Source organism: Eulemur rufifrons, chromosome 25, assembly GCF_041146395.1.
Source record: "Eulemur rufifrons isolate Redbay chromosome 25, OSU_ERuf_1, whole genome shotgun sequence".
NCBI lineage: Eukaryota > Metazoa > Chordata > Mammalia > Primates > Lemuridae > Eulemur > Eulemur rufifrons.
The window spans coordinates 12,062,774-12,083,601 of NC_091007.1; the positions used below are offsets into that span (position 1 = coordinate 12,062,774).

The 20,828-nt window shown below is 36.5% G+C and overlaps 1 protein-coding gene across 1 annotated transcript in view; it reads left to right on the forward strand.

Moving 5' to 3' along the window:
- The window catches only part of MRC1 (mannose receptor C-type 1), an 81,419-nt gene that overhangs the window by 40,229 nt on the left and 20,362 nt on the right, over positions 1 to 20,828 (forward strand). The window contains exons 10-21 of the mRNA XM_069458964.1: positions 3,523 to 3,638; positions 6,192 to 6,340; positions 8,793 to 8,992; positions 11,136 to 11,263; positions 11,733 to 11,820; positions 12,989 to 13,133; positions 14,738 to 14,779; positions 15,986 to 16,149; positions 17,207 to 17,274; positions 18,520 to 18,620; positions 19,686 to 19,828; positions 20,229 to 20,343. Coding sequence (XP_069315065.1) covers positions 3,523 to 3,638; positions 6,192 to 6,340; positions 8,793 to 8,992; positions 11,136 to 11,263; positions 11,733 to 11,820; positions 12,989 to 13,133; positions 14,738 to 14,779; positions 15,986 to 16,149; positions 17,207 to 17,274; positions 18,520 to 18,620; positions 19,686 to 19,828; positions 20,229 to 20,343 — 1,459 coding nt within the window. The remainder of the gene's footprint in view (positions 1 to 3,522; positions 3,639 to 6,191; positions 6,341 to 8,792; positions 8,993 to 11,135; positions 11,264 to 11,732; positions 11,821 to 12,988; positions 13,134 to 14,737; positions 14,780 to 15,985; positions 16,150 to 17,206; positions 17,275 to 18,519; positions 18,621 to 19,685; positions 19,829 to 20,228; positions 20,344 to 20,828) is intronic.

Here is a 20,828-nt window from a genome sequence, read left to right on the forward strand (position 1 = left end):
ATGCAGTGTTTTCATTAGGGTACAATCCAAAATATTTTTGATTTCCATTGAGATTTTTTTGACCCATGAATTATTTCAATATGTGTGTGTGTGTTGGCAGTGGTGGTGGTTTTGGTGGTAATGATTTTTGGTGGTAGAATTTTGCTTTGTTTTTTGGTTTCTAAATGTTTGGGGAGATAGTCTTGATTTTAATTTCTCTATATTGTGATCATATAAAACTTTTTTTCATTATTTGTTGAGATTTTCTTTATGGCCTAGTGCATAGTATCTGTAAATATGCCATGTGTGCTTGAGCAGAATGTTCGGTGATTATTGGGTACAGGGTCTATCTATGTTGAATAGATAAAATTTAGCAATGGCATTATCCAGATATTCTACATTCTTAATAATTTTGTCTGCTTGAGAAAATACTCTCCTTGTAATTCTGTCAGTTTTTGCTTTGTGTACTTAGGGGCTGTGTTGTTGTATCTTTCAGATGAATTGTTCCCTTAATTATTATGGAATTACTGTGTTCCTTCCTAATAATGTCTTTTCTTACCATAAAGTTGATTTTATCTAATATTAATATAGCTGTGCTATTAAATTTTAGAAATATCTCTTGTAAATATATATCTGTGTTTTTACTTTTAATCTAATCTGAGAATCTCTGGCTTTTAACTGGCAAACGAGTTTAAATTTGTTTTGCCTACTGATGATACATTTGGGTTTATTTCTACCGTCCTATTTTGTGCTTTATTTTGTTTCTCACTCTCTGCTTTCTTTTTTCTTCTTTTCCTGCATTCTATTGGTTCTGTTAAGTAATCTTTATCCCATTTTCCCCCTCTACAGGTTTGGGAACTATACCTTCTACTTTTATTTTTTAAATAGTTCAACATACATATATTTTTGAGACAGGGTCTTGCTCTGTTGCCTGGGCTAAAGTGCAGTGGCATCATAATAGCTCACTGCAACCTCAATCTCTTGGACTCCAGCAATCTTCCTGCCTCAGCCTCCTGAGTAGCTGGGACTACAGGCACGCACCACCACACCGGATAATTTTTCCATTTTTTGTTGAGACAGGGGTCTCACCATGTTGCTCAGGCTGGCCTCAAGTGATCCTCTCACCTCAAAGTGCTAGGATTACAGGCATAAGGCAGAATGCCTGGCCAATCAACTTATATTTTTAACATGCATTCCTGACTTGATGAAATTAAAGTTAATATCTCTATCTGCTGCTTAAACAAAAGTAACATTATTATTCTACTTAAATATTTTTTAAACTTTATATTTTGAAATAATCATAGACTCACAAGAAGTTGCAAAAATAGTAGAGTTCCCCTGTTATCATCCATCCAACTTCCTCCAGTGATAATATTTTATCTAATGAGAGGACATTATCACAACCAAGTAATTGACATTGACATGATACAGTTAACTTATTCCTATATTATTCCTATTCCATTCTTGAAGCTTCCTACCTTCCAATTAATTATCATTGCTATTAACATAGGCAATTAGACCTGGATTTACTAAGACATATATCAATTTCTTTGGTCAATAGAATTTTAGCCCACTCATTACTCCCAAGTTAAAATCCCTTCTTTCCAAGATAAATCTTATTACTTCTTTCACTGGGGATCTGGGAATAGAAAACTCTCTGTTTTTGTCTGTAAATGTCTTAAATTTATCCTCACCCTGAATAATGGCTCAGCTAAGGCAGTTTGGAATTCTACATTGACAACTATTTTCTGACAGCAATTTATACATTTCTTCTTGCTCTTATTTTTGCCACTGGAATTCCTGTTCTCACACTAATTCTTCTGTTTTTAAGTGGGTATTCTATCTTGTCTCTGATTGACTTTAAGACCTTCTCGTTGTCTTTGGTATTCTGCAGGTTTACAATAATATGTCTAGATTTGGAATTATTTCATTTGTTCCCTTTGGTCCTTAGTGTGATTCTTCTTTTTGAGGATTCATAGCTATCTCTCCATTTTTTGAAAATTATTAGTTATTAATTTTATTCACAGCTTCTGAAACTTAGGTCAATGTTCAACCTTCTCGTTCTGTTGTCTTTGTTTTCTATCAATGTGTTTTTAACCTCTTTTCGTATTTTGATCTCTTTCTGTGCTATATTCATCAAATTTACTGATTCTCTTTGAAACCCTGTTTACTATATTAATCTGACCATTGAGTTTTTAACTTCATTACTATTTTTTTTTTTAGAAATTCTATTTTTTGGTTCATATCCTTCTGTTCTTTGTGCATAGTATTTTGATCTTTTGCTATTGGTGGTATTTTTAGATTTGTCACTAAATCATGTCAAACATGTTTATTTTTATAATATTATTTCAGAGTGTTCTATTATGTTAAGTTGTTGACTCTCCCTTAAAATAAGATACTTTCTCACGTGTTTTGTAATTTTTGATTGTGAGTTCATGGCTATCTCCATTCCCACCCCACCCCCAAACGTCATAGTCTAATATGATCTGGTTTGTAGAAATATTTCCATTGTATGGTTTTGCATTCTACTTCTTTGAGTGCTTAAGAGATTCCTCTTTTGTAAAGTATTACTTTAATATTTTGGCTCTAGATTGTCACACAATGTGGATAGTGTAAGGTTGGAACTATCACCTATTTGTGGCAGCCAGACTTGGCATTTATTTTCAAACTTAAGAGTTTTGTTCTGGCACTTAGAACCCCAGAAGACAAGACTCTGTCATTTCCTGGTTCTGTGGGTAGAGTATTCTAGTTCTCCTTTCAGAGAAGGGGTACCCTTAGTGGGATCATCTTTATATAAGAACCTCAGTTCCAACTCCTTGCCTCAGGCTAAAGGCCAAATATTGCACTCTGAATGGACATTAATATCACAGCCCCTTGGACCTTAATCTAGATCTGATATACGCCTGGGCAATGATAACCTCAGTGTATGCATTTTCCATTCAGCTTTTAGTATTTTACTTATTTTTGGTACCTGGACAATTTCTGCTGCTTCCTTTCAAACTCAAATATGGATTTTTACTTTATCGTTATGTTTTTATTTAGCATTTCTGTGTATTTGAAGTATGGGAGAGGAAATAGCAAATCCTATTGCTCAGAGTTTAATAAGTGCCCTCTTATGACCAGATAATATAGATTTACACTCATCATCTACTGTGTGCTTCAGTAGGCAACTAGGATTGCTATTCCCCGAATTGTTTCTTGTGGTTACTTACTCTAAAACTGAAATCTTAGCCAATCTGTTCAGTTCCTTAGTGAACATTTCACGAGCAGTTTTCACTGGAAAATGCAGCAGAAGTGGAGAGAATGATTGCCCTCCCATTACGTATCATATTATAATTTGTCAACTGAGGAACAGTACACTACCGCTTTCTTTGTTCATTTATACGGGTAATTTTCATTGCATTTCTAATTCTTCAGATTTGTGTTCTTTCGACATTTCTATTCATCAATATGTTTCATGATAGAAGAATCATTAAAATGATATTTCCTAATAAATATGCATGATGATCTGCTTGTTTCTTCTTTGCTTGACAACATTAATAGGGCTGGAAAAGACATGGGTTTTACTGCTACTTGATTGGACACACACTGTCAACATTTACGGAAGCAAACGAAACCTGTAAAAGTGAGAAGGCTTACTTAACGACTATTGAAGACAGGTATGTAACTATTTTAATTTAATTAATTAATTTATTTATTTTGAGACAGAGTCTCACTCTGTTGCCTGGACTAGACTGCAGTGGCATCATCATAGCTCACTGCAACCTCAAACTCTTGGGCTCAAGCAATCCTCCTGCCTCAGCCTCCTGAGTATCTGGGACTAGAGGTGTGCACCACCATGCCTGGCTAATTTTTCTGTTTTCTGTAGAGACAGGGTCTCACTCTTGCTCAGGCTGGTCTTGAACCCCTGACCTTAGCAATTCTCCTGCCTTGGCCACCCAAAGTGCTAGAATTATAGGTATGAGCCACCATGCCTGGCCTTAATTTTATTTTCAAATATGTCAAATAGTGAAAAATTTTCAGAAAAGCCTAAGTATCATCATGCTCTAAATTTCTCAGTAAATTGTGTGTGATCTGAAGGTGTGGATTGTAAAGGTAGCAGCATTAAAAATAATATCCTTATTTGGATTCTTCATTGCAAACATTATAAATTGTTATGATACTTTTAATACTATAAAAAGCAGTATTCAGAAGAGTTTATTAATAATAATCTAGTAAATATAGTTTATAGTCCTAACTTTTTTCTGTTCTACTATATGTCAAAAATTTTAAAGCAGGAAAAGTAAGTAAAAGTTGCCAGCTCAAAATCCTACTTTTGTATCTTTACCACTCCCTCCACCAAAAAAGGGGGCAGAAGGATTTACTGAATAATTCATTCTTTCCATTCTTCCATTCTTTTCTTTGTTTTGCTAGGTTACTAGATTCAGAGGTCAAGAAAAATCACATGGACATAGAGGATTCTATATAACTTTTGACTTCTAGGGTCCCATCTCTTCTTAACATGTATTTATTTATTCTTCACCTACTCTTTGGAAAGCCTGGGATTAGGCACAGAAGAAAATTTTTAAAAAATTAATATAGAGTGATATAATAGACTTTGGAGACTCAGAAGCGGGGAGGGTGAGGGGGGTTAGGGGTTAAAAATTACATATTGAGTAAAATGTACACTATTCAGGGGACAGGTACACTAAAAGCCCTGACTCCACTGCTATATGCAATTTATTCATGTAACAAAAACCACTTGTACACCCCAAATCTGTTGAAATAAAAAATTTTAAAATTAAAAAAATACCAAATATAGATAAAAAAGATCTTTAAAATATCCATTTCATTTGCAGTACAGAGGTAAAAAAATGGTTGTTTTAATACAATAAGTTATATTTATTAGCCTTTCAAGGCAGACCCAATAAAAATGTAGGAGATACTATCGATATTAAAAATACTTTGGTAAAAATGACAGTTGTCATAATATTTGCATAGTCTTTATGAAAGAAATGTATTTCAACCCACATCCTGCTTTCATGTATAATTATAATGAAATGTCTAATATATCATAGCATCCTGATATAATGCTAACTTCTGAAAATCAGAGCATAGATCTTTTTTATGTTATAACAAGAGAGGTGAACTGCCCTTCTTTAAATAGTATGGGATCATAGGCTGGTCTGCTCTATAATTGATCTTTTGGTCTATTGGAATACTATGTACAAGATTTTACTAATATTTTATATTTGTTTTTCTTTATGTGTCTTCTCTGATGTTTATATTCAGTAGCTCACTAACTCTGTTGTTAAACGTGGTTTCAAACATTTAAGAAAACTAAAATTGAGTTTGGAACTTTTAATTTTTTTGGTTCTGTTTAGGGAGTGAAATTATTCAAACTATGGTCAAATAAATATTCTGTTATTGTTAGGTTGCTGTGTGTGCCCTTTCTGCTCTCTCTGGAACCATCTACAGCTCTCTTTGTGCCTGGGAACTTTGGGCATTATTTTTTCTTTTGCTCAAAAGAGAGATTTTTGCCTGTGTTGCTGCCTACATGGTTTTATGTGTGTCAGTGAAGACAATCTTTGGATGCCTTGCCAAACGACTCGTGTTGTTACCAGATTATGCCAAATACATAGATGAGAATCCAAAGGGAGAGAAAGTGCTGGAATTCTTGATTCTGCTTCCTATTCTTTCTAGAGATTAAACCTCTGTTTCTCTACATTTCTTGATAATTTTCTCTTTTATTTCAGAGCTCAGCTATAAGAACAAAATTGAGTGGGAAATCTTTGTAGATTATTTTATTTGTATTGTCTTTAATAATGTTACTATCCCTTAACTTGCTAAATCAAGAATTGAGTAGGGTATTTGACCTATTTAAAAAATGGATTTATTTTTTAAAGAACATATTTTGAAATGCTATAGTTTTCTCCTTTGTGTTTTCAAAATTCTCTTAAATTTGAGGCTAGGCAAAGAGGAAAGCAAGGACTAGAGAGAAATGGCTTGAGTATGTTTGAATGATTTTATTCACTGAGCTATATAGTATTTCTCCTTCATAAGCTCACATTTCCCTTGTGAAAATTTGTATAATTTAAATGGCATATAAACATGATACAATATGTTTGGATTACTAACTAAATTGTCGCTCAAACATAGGACTGAGATACTTTTCACAAATTTACATAATTCTTTCTAAAACTTAGTCGACATGTTAATTTTTCTTTTTAAAGATATGAACAAGCCTTCCTGACTAGTTTGGTTGGATTAAGGCCTGAAAGATATTTTTGGACAGGACTTTCAGATATACAAAACAAAGGGACCTTTCAGTGGACCATTGAGGAAGATGTTCAGTTTACCCACTGGAATTCAGATATGCCAGGTATGTGCAGTGTTTTGAGAATTTCCATTGCCCTCTGTGTACTTTTCCAAATAGACTGTGTAAATTGATTGTGCTTTTGGTAGCATTTTATATATATCTTTTTGTCTTGTCTGTCTGTTCGTTCGTTCGTTCTTTCTTTCTTTCTTTCCCAATGAGTTTGCGATATTCTAAGGAAAAAAAGGAAGAAAATATTGCTAGGTTATCTGGTACTGGTCTACTTGAAAACTATTTGTGAAATTCTAAATGACCACAAACTTCCAAATGGCTAACTCATTTCTGAAACCTTAAACCTATATTAAAGGGATATAAAACCTTTCAGTGCAACTATGAATTGAAATATTAGTGTGCTTGGGTGGTGGAACAAAAGATTGTGCTCTTGGGGAACTCATTATTTCAATATCTTGCATGTGCCACGGGGTTGAGTTCTTTATTTGCCTTGGGTTTATTTTATTCTTATAAAAACCCTGTAAGGTAAGTTTGAGTATCTTCATTTAAAAGAAATAGAAACTGGAACTCAGGAAATTTATGTGATGAAAAAGCTTCCAAGCATGGATTTAGGCTAATCTGTGTAATTCCCAAATCTGTATTGTTTGCACTGGCAGCACCCTGCCTCCCCGTAAATTTTGACTTGACTTTTCTAGTGTGATGTTGCAAGTTGTTTCTGAAATAGACTTTGAAAGATTCTTTGCCTCCTTATACACTGGTATCACTAGCATATGACATTATTCAGTATGACAACACACAGAAAAGTCAACATCCTTTATAGCAAATATTACATTGTACCTGGGTAAAAAAACTAAAAAAGGAATAATAGCTCAAGTATATGAACTTACTACCTGGCCTAATACATCTTAATCTTCAGGAGTTATTTTAATTTGCATTGTCAGCTTTCAATAGGAAAACAGATCAATAATCTGGATTGTGTGATTATAGTTTATTAAATTATTGAACTTTCTGAAAAAGGGTAAGATTTCGGTTCATTTTTTAAAATAACTGGATAGTGTATTAAGAGCTGAGTGCGTACTATTTTTTTTTTTTTTTAATATTGGTAGGAGTGGTCAGTCTTACTCTCTAGATGAAACTGTTTAATTTTGCCCGCGTTGCTCACTCAGTAGTAGGATTCTGAGAGGTTAACCTTGGAATGTCCCTGGGGAATAAAAATGGATCAAATTGGAGCCACAGCTCAGTTGCAACCATTGTTATGGTATATCCTTGATGGTAGGACGGTGGTTCCCTCTTGAGGAAGGCTGACCTCTTTGAATGAGGGTACAAGTTCAGCAGGAGCAGGCAAGGAGCCCTGGCCTGAGCTACACTGAATCTGGACTTCCGGGAGGTGGCAACCTCAGGTGTTATCTTTTCCAGAGTTACCAGTTTTCAACTCAGTACTGCAAAGGCAACCATCACAGGAGTCGGAGCAAACTCTTGGGGTGTCAGGAAATCAGAGACTTCAGAGAAAACATTCCAAAACAGGTGTCCCTTTCCAGAACTTTGAGAAGGACTTCTAAGCACTTACTGTCCTTTAGAAGATTGATAATAATAAAACAATGACCTCATCTTAGCAGCAAGGAATACTGATGTTTTCAATGCTCCTAGTTAATTACTATTTGGAAATAACTCCAACTGTGAAACAGAATTATAAACTATGAAGCTTAGCACATTCCTCATTTTATTTTACTTCTTTGTTCATTAAAGCTGGCATTCCTCACAGCTGTGTAAGGTAGGTCTTACCTTTGCATTTTAAGAGGAGGAAGCAAGTTTAGCGTGGTTGAGTAACTTACCTAATTCTCTAGCTCAGGGGTGACTCATTTTGAAGTCCGGGAAGAACTTTGGTCCTGGGAGGCGTACATGGAAGGGGAAGAAAAGGATCTTAAAGAATTAAAAAAGGGGCCATTGGCACTGCTTTTTTTACAATCATGTGGATACAGAAACAAGGAAAGAAAATTTGTTAACTCAAAGAAAAAAAAAGAATTAAGAAAGGAAGAAAGGAAGGGAGGAAGGGAAGGAGGAAGAAAAGGAGATAAAGAAAGAAGGGAAGGAAGGAAGGGAGATAGAGAAAGAAAGGAAGGAAGGAAGAAAGGACAGAAGAAAGGAAAGAAGAAAGGAAAGGAGAGAAATATCAAACCACTGTTTTTACCATATAATAAATTTGATCATACAAAAATATGACATCACTCCATGATAAAATGTGGGTGGGGCACTCTGCCAGATGTTAGAAATACAAAAAGGTTATCAACCCGTCCACATTTGAGATCATAATTCAGCTGGGGATACAAACCACACAAATAAAAGGCAAACAATGGTTCAAAATAGCACAAAGCAATTGACAAATGCTACAAGCTGTGACCCTCTGCCTGTCCCCACCACGTGCAGACTTTGGAACTGTCTTCTGTGAGCTCGGTAGACCTTCAGCAAACACCTGTCGAGTGAATTCCACTTTATGTGTTTATTACAGGGCGAAAGGCAGGGTGCGTTGCCATGAAAACTGGGATTGCAGGGGGCTTATGGGATGTTTTGAAATGTGACGAAAAGGCAAAGTTTGTGTGCAAGCACTGGGCAGAAGGAGTGACTCGCCCACCAGAGCCCACCACAACTCCCGAACCCAAATGCCCGGAGGACTGGGGCACCACCAGCAAAACAAGCTTGTGTTTCAAGGTGAGTATCAATTATGAAGCTAGTAAAAGAACGTGGAATATGCTTCAGCCTAAAGAAAGCGTCACCTAAGGACTGAAAAAACAAACAAACAATAAAACCAAAACACAGCTGCCCACGCTCCACCTGTAGAAATTCTGATTGTATTGACCTGGGCATTAGTTGTTTTTGAAGAGCTCCTTGATTGGACATTAATGACCAGTTGCATGTAGACCACAAACCCAGCCAACCACTCAAACTCAACTCACAGGCGTCTTTCCTCACCTGCTCAGCCGCTATCATTCCCTCCCTGCTCCTCTCCTTTCCCCCGGGCTTTCAAGATCTGGTCTGGGTTTTAAATTCTTTTCATCTTGATGGAAATTTCTGTGCTGCCTCGTGCTATCCTCTTGCATCTTGTGTTGGCCATGCTCGTAGAGCCCAGGTTTTAGCTAACTTAATGGATAACCTCATCTGCAGTAATGCCACATGGACATTCTAGAGAGAATGCTCCATTTTTTTTTCTGTTTTATTGATAAAACATGGCTTTCCAGTGCCCATTAAGTGACAATTCAATGTTCTATTATTTTATACATTTCTAAGTTGGACCATTCATTTTCTCAAGGCTGATGAATTGTGTCTGAGTGAGGGTATCTAGTCTTTTCTATCTCAAGAGGAGTATGGCTGGCTGAGCTATGACTCTCACTGACAGCAACAGAGATCCAAGAGCTGTTCAGTCCAGCTTGGCTAGTCAGGGCTGAAAACGTAATTTACATAGAAGGGGATGTATCTGGCCAAGACAGGAGAGATTTGTAAATGGATTATTTGACGACTAACACAACGGACATCAGGTGTTTTATTGTTACCTCTGGGAACTTTTGAGTTACTACGCAAAGGCTAGAATCATCCTAGCCACAGCCCTTTGCGTAAGGGTGGTTGGCTATGGAGATTTGGTGGCAGTCTTTTTGAAAGAAGCAACAGAATTATCCAGAGCTGGGAAGTGAACAAGGGATTCCAGCAGAGAGAATATCCAGGGGGATGTTCAACAAATCAAATATGCACCTCACTAGAAATTATGCAGTTTTAGAGGTGCTCAGGTAGAGTTTGTTTGGGAATATATAGACCACCTTTGTAGGTATTAAGATGTGAGAATTATTAATAACATCCAGGTGATAGTAAATTTATTTAAGAAAATAAAATATTCTGTCACAGTCTAGCAAGTTGAAGTGCTCATAGGAGTCTTGGGAGCTCCTTATGTGGATACTTGATCAAGACACCTTTTTCCAGGTAGCTCAAATTAAGTTAGGGACGAGGTGCAGGTTGTCTAGGGTTGTTTGATGACAACTGGAACAGCCATAGTCCATAGTCCAAAAGTCCCTTTTTTCACAAGCCTATGAGGTGGGAGCCATGACTCACAAGAAACAGTGAAAATTATAAAAGTCAGTGGCCACAATTAACTCCTTACTGTTTGCATACTGATAGGTGTGTCCCAGGCTGTCACTGTTGATTGCATCTCACTGTTCTCCTTGCAGTCCTCTGGACAATATGACATAGTCCCTAAATTACATAGTCTATTAAATGTAGTTTAGCGTGTAACACATCCCTGCCCAAGGAGTGTCTGTTGTTGTGTGTGTTCAGTAGGTAAAATATGCAACCATAAAGAAAAATACCAGGCAGTGTTGAAAGACTGCCTGGTTATTCACTATTTAAACAGGATAACAAACTATGACACGGTTTTAGGAAGGTTATTTTCCTTAAAATTTCCCTTATTCATGTTTACTTTCTCTGCATCAAAAGTTGCTTTCATTTTTTTCTCATTTTAATGTCACTTTTCATACTTAGCCAATTTATTTAACCCTGTTTCCAGCAAGAGCTATATACCTAACTCATATCCCTAAACCTTCTAAGATTTTGATCTAATTTCTCCTCTGCTATAAAATACTATTATTTTAAATAATAATTTTGTTGTCTCCACAAAATGGTCCCCCAGTTTTGTTACCAAAACATTCGCTTGCAAATTGATTTTTAAATCCAGAGAATGACACAGTTTGGGGCCATTGCAATGTTTTGCTTTTCTGTAAATGGAATCTCATCAAAAGTCAATAATTGTTTCTCTTGGTCTGACAAGCTATGAAGTATAAACTAATTTCTGAAACCATATCATCTTTAGCTGTTTGCAAAAGGAAAACATGAGAAGAAAACATGGTTTGAATCCCGAGATTTTTGTAGAGCTCTCGGGGGAGACCTTGCCAGTATCAACAGTAAAGACGAACAGCAAACAATATGGCGGTTGATAACGTAAGTATCTTCTCTACCTGATGCTTCTTTCTTTTAACTCTTTGTGCTAGTAATGTGGAGAAAATTCTTAGAGTTATGAAATTTTTGGCTCAGAAGGCTACTTTAAGAAACTGTATCATCTTCCAACTCCATGGGCCCTTTTTGATCTACTTTCACTTCCACATCCTTTAATTTTACAGGTGTAAATTCCATGATGAATTGCTCTATAAAAGTACAAGACACTCAGCACATATTTCTTACATGAATGAGCGAATGAATGACAATCTCTTGATGCTTTGCAATTATTTCTTCTCAAGTAGTAGCCCATTTTTAGGATATTTATGGGTTGAACCAAAATGAACATCTATAGCAGAAATTGTATTTGGTCATGAAATCTCTTTACTTGTGTCACCACTAATTTATGTTTTGGAGATTACTGAACTTGTTTCATGCCATAGCTCATGCTTTCTTTATGTTTTGGTTATTGCAGGACTAGTGGAAGCTACCATGAACTGTTTTGGTTGGGACTGACATACGGAAGTCCTTCAGAGGGCTTTACTTGGAGTGATGGTTCTCCTGTGAGTAATTTGACTTCATGTATCATTTTCGTACTTTGTTATGTGTTTATTTTGATGTTATCTTTTGGGTTAATCCAAACTTTCAGTAAGACATGTCATTGAAATAACTAGAGACATTTTTCTTTGTGAAATAAATGCTATTTTAGGATCAGCATCCTGCCCCCAACCCAGTTTAGTTCTCTTAGTCATTCAAGGCATAGCCATAGTTGACTGGATGAAAAAAAAAATTAGAATGAAAGCTCATTCCACTAGTTTATATAAAATAATACCCTCATTCTACCATGCAAAATTGGCATGCAGGTAAACTTCTTAAAAACTTACAGATCAGTAGAACTGGAAACATTTTTGATATTCCCATTTATAAACATTAGGCTTTGTCAGACTTCTCCATTCTCATGAATGGAGAAGTGAGAGATCACGGCACATGCTGGCAATATTTAGAAGCCCTAGTCATCACAGGAAGTGATTTTGTATAATTTCAGTTCTAGCTCCTCTCACAGTCCACCAGCAATTTTTCAAGGCACTTGGGTAATATGGTTTATTTGATACCTCTGTTGATATTTGGATTTTATACTTATGTCTCTGGAAAATATATCATCATGCCTAGTCTAAGACCCTGTGGGCTGTGACTCCACATTGAAAACTCCATCATAAAGGACCTAAACCAGGGCCTCTATTAGGTTCCACTTTTCCATTTTGGCCAAGTTTGATAGCTTCATTAGCAATATTCTGTAGGTCTTTTTCTTTTGCAAAAAGAATTATTTATATTTCTTTATCCTATCTTGTTAATAAAGAAAAAGCTTCCAACAACGCACTGAAACATTATCCCTTATGACTGGGTTGTAAATTTAGCAACTCCCAATACTAAGTGGAGCTTTTCCTAAATATGAATCCTACTTTTGTGACATTTGGAGCTGTTTTATATAATAAAAGTAAAGAAAATTTTATATTAATCAATTGCATACTCTTCAATTTCACAAGTTTCCATGTAATGAAAGCTATTTCTTTTCCACCCCTGTTTATGAACTGTGCTTTCAAAGCAAAGCTATTGTGATAAAAAGTAAATGAATAAAACAATGCAAACATGTCTTTCTTTTTCTGTTTGTATAGACGACTGGCATTGGACTGACCAATGGTTGATGGTTATAATTTAATGTTTCTAATATAGGTTTCATATGAAAACTGGGCCTATGGAGAACCTAATAATTATCAAAATGTTGAATACTGTGGTGAGCTGAAAGGTGACCCTGGTATGTCCTGGAATGATATTAACTGTGAACACCTTAACAACTGGATTTGCCAGATACGAAAAGGTATGATCACCTGTGCTTTCCTTTATCTCAGATCGGAGAACGATCCTCCTGGCAACCTGGTATCTTTCCTTTATTAGCAGAACAACAACAACAAAAAAAGCAAAATAACAAAATAAGGGAACTGTCAGGGCGCATCGTTTCACAGGATCAGAATGCAGTCGCTGAGCACAGATAAATGTTCCAAAGGAACAGAAGATCAAAAGGCCACCCAGAAATCCTGGACAAGAGTCACGTCCTCCCAGACAGTTCCCACGAGCAGCTCTGATTCCGGTCCAGGTTCCATAGTGGCAGATGTGGGTGGGTGTCCTACACTGTAAGCGGAGTGATTAAAATGCAGTTTCTTTTTTGGGAATTTTCACCTTCTGACTGTCTATGTTAGTCATCAAATAGGTGAAGGTTGCTGCAAGTCTGAATATTCTAAGTATTGATTTCTCAAGTAAATGTTCAAGACAAAGAACAGGCACCAAAGTAAGGCCCTGATGCTATTATACCTACCGTGTTACTGATGGTCAAAAAATGTGAATGCTATCAATCATTATCGATGACTCAGAAGGTTCCACTTATCCAAGTCAGACATGGAGGTCAGAGGATCCAGGTTCTAATGTTCGGATAAACAAACAAACAAATCTATTCTTAAACCAAAATACATACATCGACTTCCTCCGTGGTAAACAGATAAATGGAACTGCATTGCCCTCTGCTGTTGGGAAATCTTGGCCGCTGTCCCACCTCTATGGCTAGAGATACCTTATTGCTTTGCTGATTTCCATGACTCTTCTGCTTAGATTATTGCTTTCAAAGTTTCCAGAATAGAGGACTCAGTGGTGGCCAGTTGTTTTTTAAAGGTCTCCTAGCTACCAATGGCTAGTATCCTTTTTGTATTATTTAATATTATTAGTAGTAGCTCTACTCTTGCAGATGTTAAATATGTTGACCTCAACCTGAGTTCCTTTCTCAGATTCCAGTAAAATCCAGATATATCATTAACTACTTAGAAAGAAAAATATTTCATTTAACTTTTAGTAAAACTGCACATTTAATAAAAATAAGAGTCTTTAAAGAAAATATATTTTGTATTTTATAAATCAATAGTTCACATTTCATAGTTTCAAATAATGAAATTATAAGTAATTTCACAGCTAATTATAAGAGGTCTTCCTGGAAGCTAACATCTATTGGGCACCTACTACATACCAATATCTCACATATTTTATCTATTTCTACATATTACTAATTCCTTTTTGTAGCTGACAAAATTAAGGCTAAATAATTGAAACCCAGTCTTGGGATTTGAAGCAAGCCTTCCTGGTTCTAAAACTCATGTTCTTCTTCTTTTATATGATGCTATTTGTGCCTAAAAACTGTCTTCCAATTTCTGGTGGCTATTCTTATACCTAATTTGTTTAACTTTTAACTCCTAATTCTCTTTCCTTTTATTCTCCTCTCTACAACATGATTAATTGGAGAGAGAAAGGGAAGCAAAAAAAAGAAAAAGAACGGTTAAGTTTTTTGCAATATTGGCCCATGAAAGCAGTGAAAATAGAAGGACATGTAATTGCAGACGTTCAAGCACATTTTATATCTAATACTCTCTTGTTTTACAGGAGAAACGCCAAAACCTGAGCCAACACCAGCTCCTCAAGACAGTAGGTGTTTTCTTATTTTCTGATCTCTGTATTGATAGCCCTTTTTTCCTTCCTCCTTTCTCAGTGCAAAAATTACATCCCCTAAGAAGGTGGAGGGCACAAGTTCTTAATACCTTTGAGAATCTCGAGATCTTCCTCTTCAGAGAAGCTCATAGGCACAACCATGAAGTGTGCTAATACAACTTCTAAACGGTTCATAAGTCCAATCCGAGGCCCCAGGCTTCTCCTCTTTCGGCACATGTATTTGTTTGCAAAGGCTGCTGTAACAATTGCCACGAACTTGGTGGCTTCCAGTAACACACATGACAGTTCTGGGAGTCAGAAATCTGAAATCAATTTCCCTGGGCTGAAATCCAGATGTCAGCAGGGCCATGCTGCCTCCAGAGGCCCTAAGGGAGAACTTGTGTCCTTGTCTTTGCCAACTTGTAGAGCTGCTGTCCTTGCATTCTTTGGCTCATGGCCCCTTCCTCCAGCGTCGAAAGCAGCAATGTAGCATCTTAGTTCAGTGGTCACGTTGCCACCTTCTCAATATAGTCAAATTTCCCCCTGCCTCCCACTAGAAGGACATTTGTCATTACATTTAGGCCCTATCTAGATAAGCCATGATAATCTCTTTGTCTCAAACTCCCTAATGTAATCACATCTACAAAGTCCCTTCTTCCATAGAAGATGACATTCACAGATTCCAGGGATCAGGACCTGGTTACCTTTGGGGGCCTTTATTCAACCTACTATAGCACAGAGCCATAGAATCCTATGGTTTGGAAAAAGCCTTGGGAGCCCTCCTGATAAGTGAATTTCTAGATTTTCCAATTTTATCCTGAAGCAACCAAATCCATCTGCTAGACGTTCTTTCTTATGTTGGGATGAAATCTGCTTTTTGTAGTTCCCGGTTCTTGGATCTAGAACATCATGGGTGCACGTATTTGCACCCTCCCATCTACGCCACCCTATTGATGAAAGTAACACAAGGACTTAGTTGGGAAGGAAAAGTGGGTAATTTTTACAAGATTCACAGAAAGTGGATATTTGGCCCTAGGCAATTCAGTCTGTATTTGTCATAGACGTTCTGCTTATTCTGGGCTCTCAGAGTTGCAGATATCTCTCCTGTAGCTACTCGGTCTTTTTCACTTTTGTGTACTTTAGAGACCAGATTTTTTAATTTGTCTAAGTAAAATTCATCACCTTTTCTCATTGATTTCTCAGATCCACCAGTCACTGAAGATGGGTGGGTTATTTACAAAGACTACCAGTATTATTTTAGCAAAGAGAAGGAAACCATGGACAATGCGCGAGCATTTTGCAAGAGGAATTTTGGAGATCTTGTTTCTATTCAAAGTGAAAGTGAAAAGAAGTTTCTGTGGAAATATGTAAGAGCATGATTAATTTAAGAATGGAACAGTAATGTGTGATAAACATTGAGTGTGTCTACAGTTGGTGCCCCATGGCAGATTTCTAATTATGCACTGAATTTGCACCTCTTGAAGTCAGGGGTAAAGATGTGAATGTCAGGAGAGGAGGAGGCCATCACAGAAATCATGCCTTATTGTTTGAATATTTAGTGCAGAATCACAGAACCCAGAAACATTTGATGGCTTTGAGTTCACTAATTTGAGAATTGCAAAGATTGTAATTCTTCACTAGTTGTTCTGTGTCAATCCTGGGCCCTTTGTGTATCATACAGCTTGATTATTAATTAAAAATCTGGCTTAGTTAGATCAAATTGTTAGCTAACAACTAATACAGGCTGATTATTCATATTAAAATTTTTCTCGGTTATACCAAAATTGCCAGCTATCACTGAAGGTATAATTTCTTCTTTCCAACAGTGTTTGGTTCTGCATCTTTCTGATTAAAAATCTGCATGGCCTCCTCATTGCTAGGAAGGAGATAAGAGAGACAGCAGCAAAAAATAAGTTGATCAGTACTGAAAGAATAAAAATTTGTTTGATCTTAAAGGCACTAGAGTGTAGTCTTACTTATCATGATCTTTATGGATACACCTTGCTTTGAAATTCTCAGGATATTCCCTAATATTGAAAAAATATATACATAAATATGAATTGCGTGTGTGTATATATACATGAATTTTACTTTATATGTATATAAAGTCTTTTCTTTCATGCATAATCCCAACTGACTGCTTTTTTTTTAGAGAATGTCATCAACAACCTAACTACTGTAGGCATTTAATATTATAGAGAATGGCTTAAGATATTTGCTTTATAAATGCACGTTGTTCAGTTGTGCACATATTTTTCTTTTTATTTCTATGAAAAACATGATATAGAATAGACAACATCTCTGCATGAATTCTTCTTTAGAAAAGGTTTTGAATAGACTGCCTTGTGAATATGTAGGTTTTGTTTAAGAACCTGCTGATTATGTGATTATAAATTGAACTATCTGTGAACTTCCATGTTTCAGGTAAACAGAAATGATGCACAGGAAGCATATTTTATTGGCTTATTGATCAGCTTCGATAAAAAGTTTGCGTAAGTAAATCAAGCTAAAATAACTTTTTTGGGGCTAGTTATTTGATACATACCTGAGTTATTCTGAGACTTTTGCTTTGTAGAATTGCCTTTAAAAAATCCTATAGCATTCCCCATCTACAAAGCGTCTTTAAAAAAATTAAAAATAATTTAAAATAATCCTATTAAATATTTTCAACACCATAAATTTCAAACTAACGACTCAAAATTGGATTTAATCTTACAAAACTTCACCTGCCTTTGTTTTTGGATGTCATCCTCTGTCAGTAAATAACCTACTAAATATGAATAATGGATTTATTTAAATACTTATGATCCCATTTGGACTAACCTTGGTGCCTAGAACCAAAGATCCTTTTTGGGTTTTTTTGGCACCATTCGTTGTGTTAGCAGCACTATAAAGTACTTTTTCAACTTCATGAAATGCTTCCCCTTTAAAAGAATGATTGGATTCTTTTCCATTAGATACAGGAACCAGGTAAAGCTATGAGAGTGAATAATTTAGTAAATTTGGGGGGTTACTTTCCTTGTTCATTAATACATATGTTCTTCTGAATTTGAAGAACAGCTCTGTCTTCCTGGCTCATGCACAGATATTTTAACCACATATATTCTGGAGGACTTTATTGCCATCCTTGAGCAGCAACAGAGACATAAACCCAAGGTTACTATCTTTAGAGAAGAGGAAATGTTTCATGTTCCTTTGGACAAGCACCCATTTTATCATCTCTAATATGAAAAGGTCAAATTCTATGATCTTATGGTCCTTGCCAGCTCTCACAGTCTCTGAAGTTCTGAAATTTGTGAAAATAAGCATCGGCCCACCTGCTTTACAAGAAACCAGAGTAAACATCAGAATCAGAGAATGGGCCTAATGAGAAATTCTAGGTCCTCTACCTCTCCGTGGGTGGTTTTGTGTTGTGGGAATCATGCCCGAGGAGGACTGTGGGAGGATTTTTGTTTCTGACTCACTTCCAGAGCAATTGAGATCTCTGTTTCTTCTCCCACTTCAGGACTAAAGGTAATTTCTTCCAGGGAGGGAAAAGACAGATTAGCCAAGACATCAGGGTTGCCACGGAAGAGCACAGTGCCAGGGGACACACCAAACACCCAAGCATTTGGGGTTTTCCCACCATTCTCTGTACATGCCCTCTTTTGGATTGAATTGTCATTTCCCACCAGTAGACTGTAGCCAATTGTTCTAATGATTGGATTGTTGCAAAATGCCTGAAATTTCTTTTCCAGCTGGATGGATGGAAGCAAGGTGGATTATGTGTCTTGGGCCACAGGGGAACCCAATTTTGCAAATGAGGATGAAAACTGTGTAACCATGTATTCAAATTCAGGTAGACAATACACAAATATTCTTGAATTTGCTTCATGGTGTGATGTGTCATTTCCTACATCCCTAGGCTGAAAGTAGCAAGTTGTGCACTTAAGCCAGGCAGATAAGAAAAGAGAATAAAGGAGAATTCTAATTTTAGCAGCATAACCCATTCAATTTGTAAGGAGCATGGATGCTTAACATTTACACTGATAAATGCTATAGTCAATCTTCTTGGTCCTCAAATTATGAAACATTTTTCATGTTCTGATTTCAGGAAAATATCCAGAATATGTTTATCTACCTCCTTTATCTCTCTTTTCAGCTCCTTATTATTCCATAAAATGTGAATAATGACAGAATGTACTTGTCATTGAGGAGATAAAATGAAATAATAACACCTAAAATACTACACAGATACTTAGTGTATATAGTTTAGGTATTTTGAGATTGTTATTAGTTATTACTATTTATTTTTTTTTTTTATTTTTTTTTGAGACAGAGTCTCACTCTGTTGCCCGGGCTAGAGTGAGTGCCGTGGCGTCAGTCTAGCTCACAGCAACCTCAAACTCCTGGGCTTAAGCGATCCTACTGCCTCAGCCTCCCGAGTAGCTGGGACTACAGGCATGCGCCACTATGCCCGGCTAATTTTTTGTATATATATATTTTAGTTGTCCATATAATTTCTTTCTATTTTTAGTAGAGACAGGGTCTCACTCTTGCTCAGGCTGGTCTCGAACTCCTGACCTCGAGCGATCCACCCGCCTCGGCCTCCCAGAGTGCTAGGATTACAGGCGTGAGCCACCGCGCCCGGCCTAGTTATTACTATTTAGATAATGTATCTGTAAAACCAAGTACATGCTTGGTTCACAGAAAGCTCTCTATAAAGTAGAACTTTTATTAGTTTAAGTGAAAGGGCAAAAGGACTGCATGGAATCTTCTAGTCGCTTATGTAAAAATAAAGCTTAATTATAGTCTAAGTCATTTCTGAGAATTCTTATAAATATAAAATATGAATACATTTTTGAAAAAGAGTGTTTTGAACCTAAACATGGAAATCTAATGGAACGATTCTGTTCTTTGCCAGGGTTCTGGAATGATATTAACTGTGGTTATCCAAACGCCTTCATTTGCCAGCGACATAACAGCAGCATCAATGCCACGGCGATGCCCACCACACCCTCGGTCCCCTCGGGTTGTAAAGACGGTTGGAAGTTTTACAATAACAAGGTACTCGGAGAATTAGTTGCAATCTCGGCATTGATCAGTATGGAGAATGACAATGCAAATCTTTCAGCTCAGAGTGAACCTTTGCTTACCTGATTACTTTGGAAAATTTTGGGCCAGAATAGGTGACGCTTCTCAAGACAAATTTTCTATGAAAATTTAGAGCATACTTGAGATATTATCCAAATAGTTATACTTTTTTATCCCAAGGTAGAATCAAACCTTTGCAAAGAAAGTTTGTGGGTCATCAAACTCACATCATTTTTTAAAATCTCACTTTGGTTGTGAGAAAATTTTATATTTAGCCGTAATCTTCATGATTAATTTCAATTTCTGCAGAGGTAACTCTGTTATCTTTGGTTAACCCTTATGGTTTTTTTTTTTCTTTTTCCTTGCATCTCAGTGTTTCAAAATCTTTGGATTTGCCGAAGAAGAAAGAAAAAATTGGCAAGAGGCACGAAAAGCTTGCATAGGATTTGGAGGAAATCTGGTATCCATACAAAATGAAAAAGAGCAAGGTATGCAGGCCATTCTGCAATCAGTGGTGCATTGAAATATGTAGTGTTGCCCATCAAATGGTAGCATATTGCTGACAGTAAATGATTCTTTTGTTTTCTTCAGAGTAAAAACTAGGAATGGGTGGGAAAAATCAAACAATGATTGAAAACTATTTGGATTTTGTTCAGTTGTAGGCACCATGCTGGGATTTTTACATAAAGTCCCTTTCTGTTGTCAGAAAGACTATGGGACAGGTACTAGTCCTCCCTTTTGTGAATGGGGAAATTGTGCTCAGAGAGCCGTGAGTCAAGGAGCTTGCCCGCTTAGCAGTGGAGTTGGGAATCAAACCTAGGTCTGTCTAGTTTAAATCCCACCCTCTTTCTCTCCAGAGAGCCAAAGAAGAGTACGTCTAAGAATAAGATGAAAAAATTACCGATTTCCCATTTACTGCCCTTCTAGTCACTTGATCATATAACTTGTCATACAATAAAACTGACATTTTAAA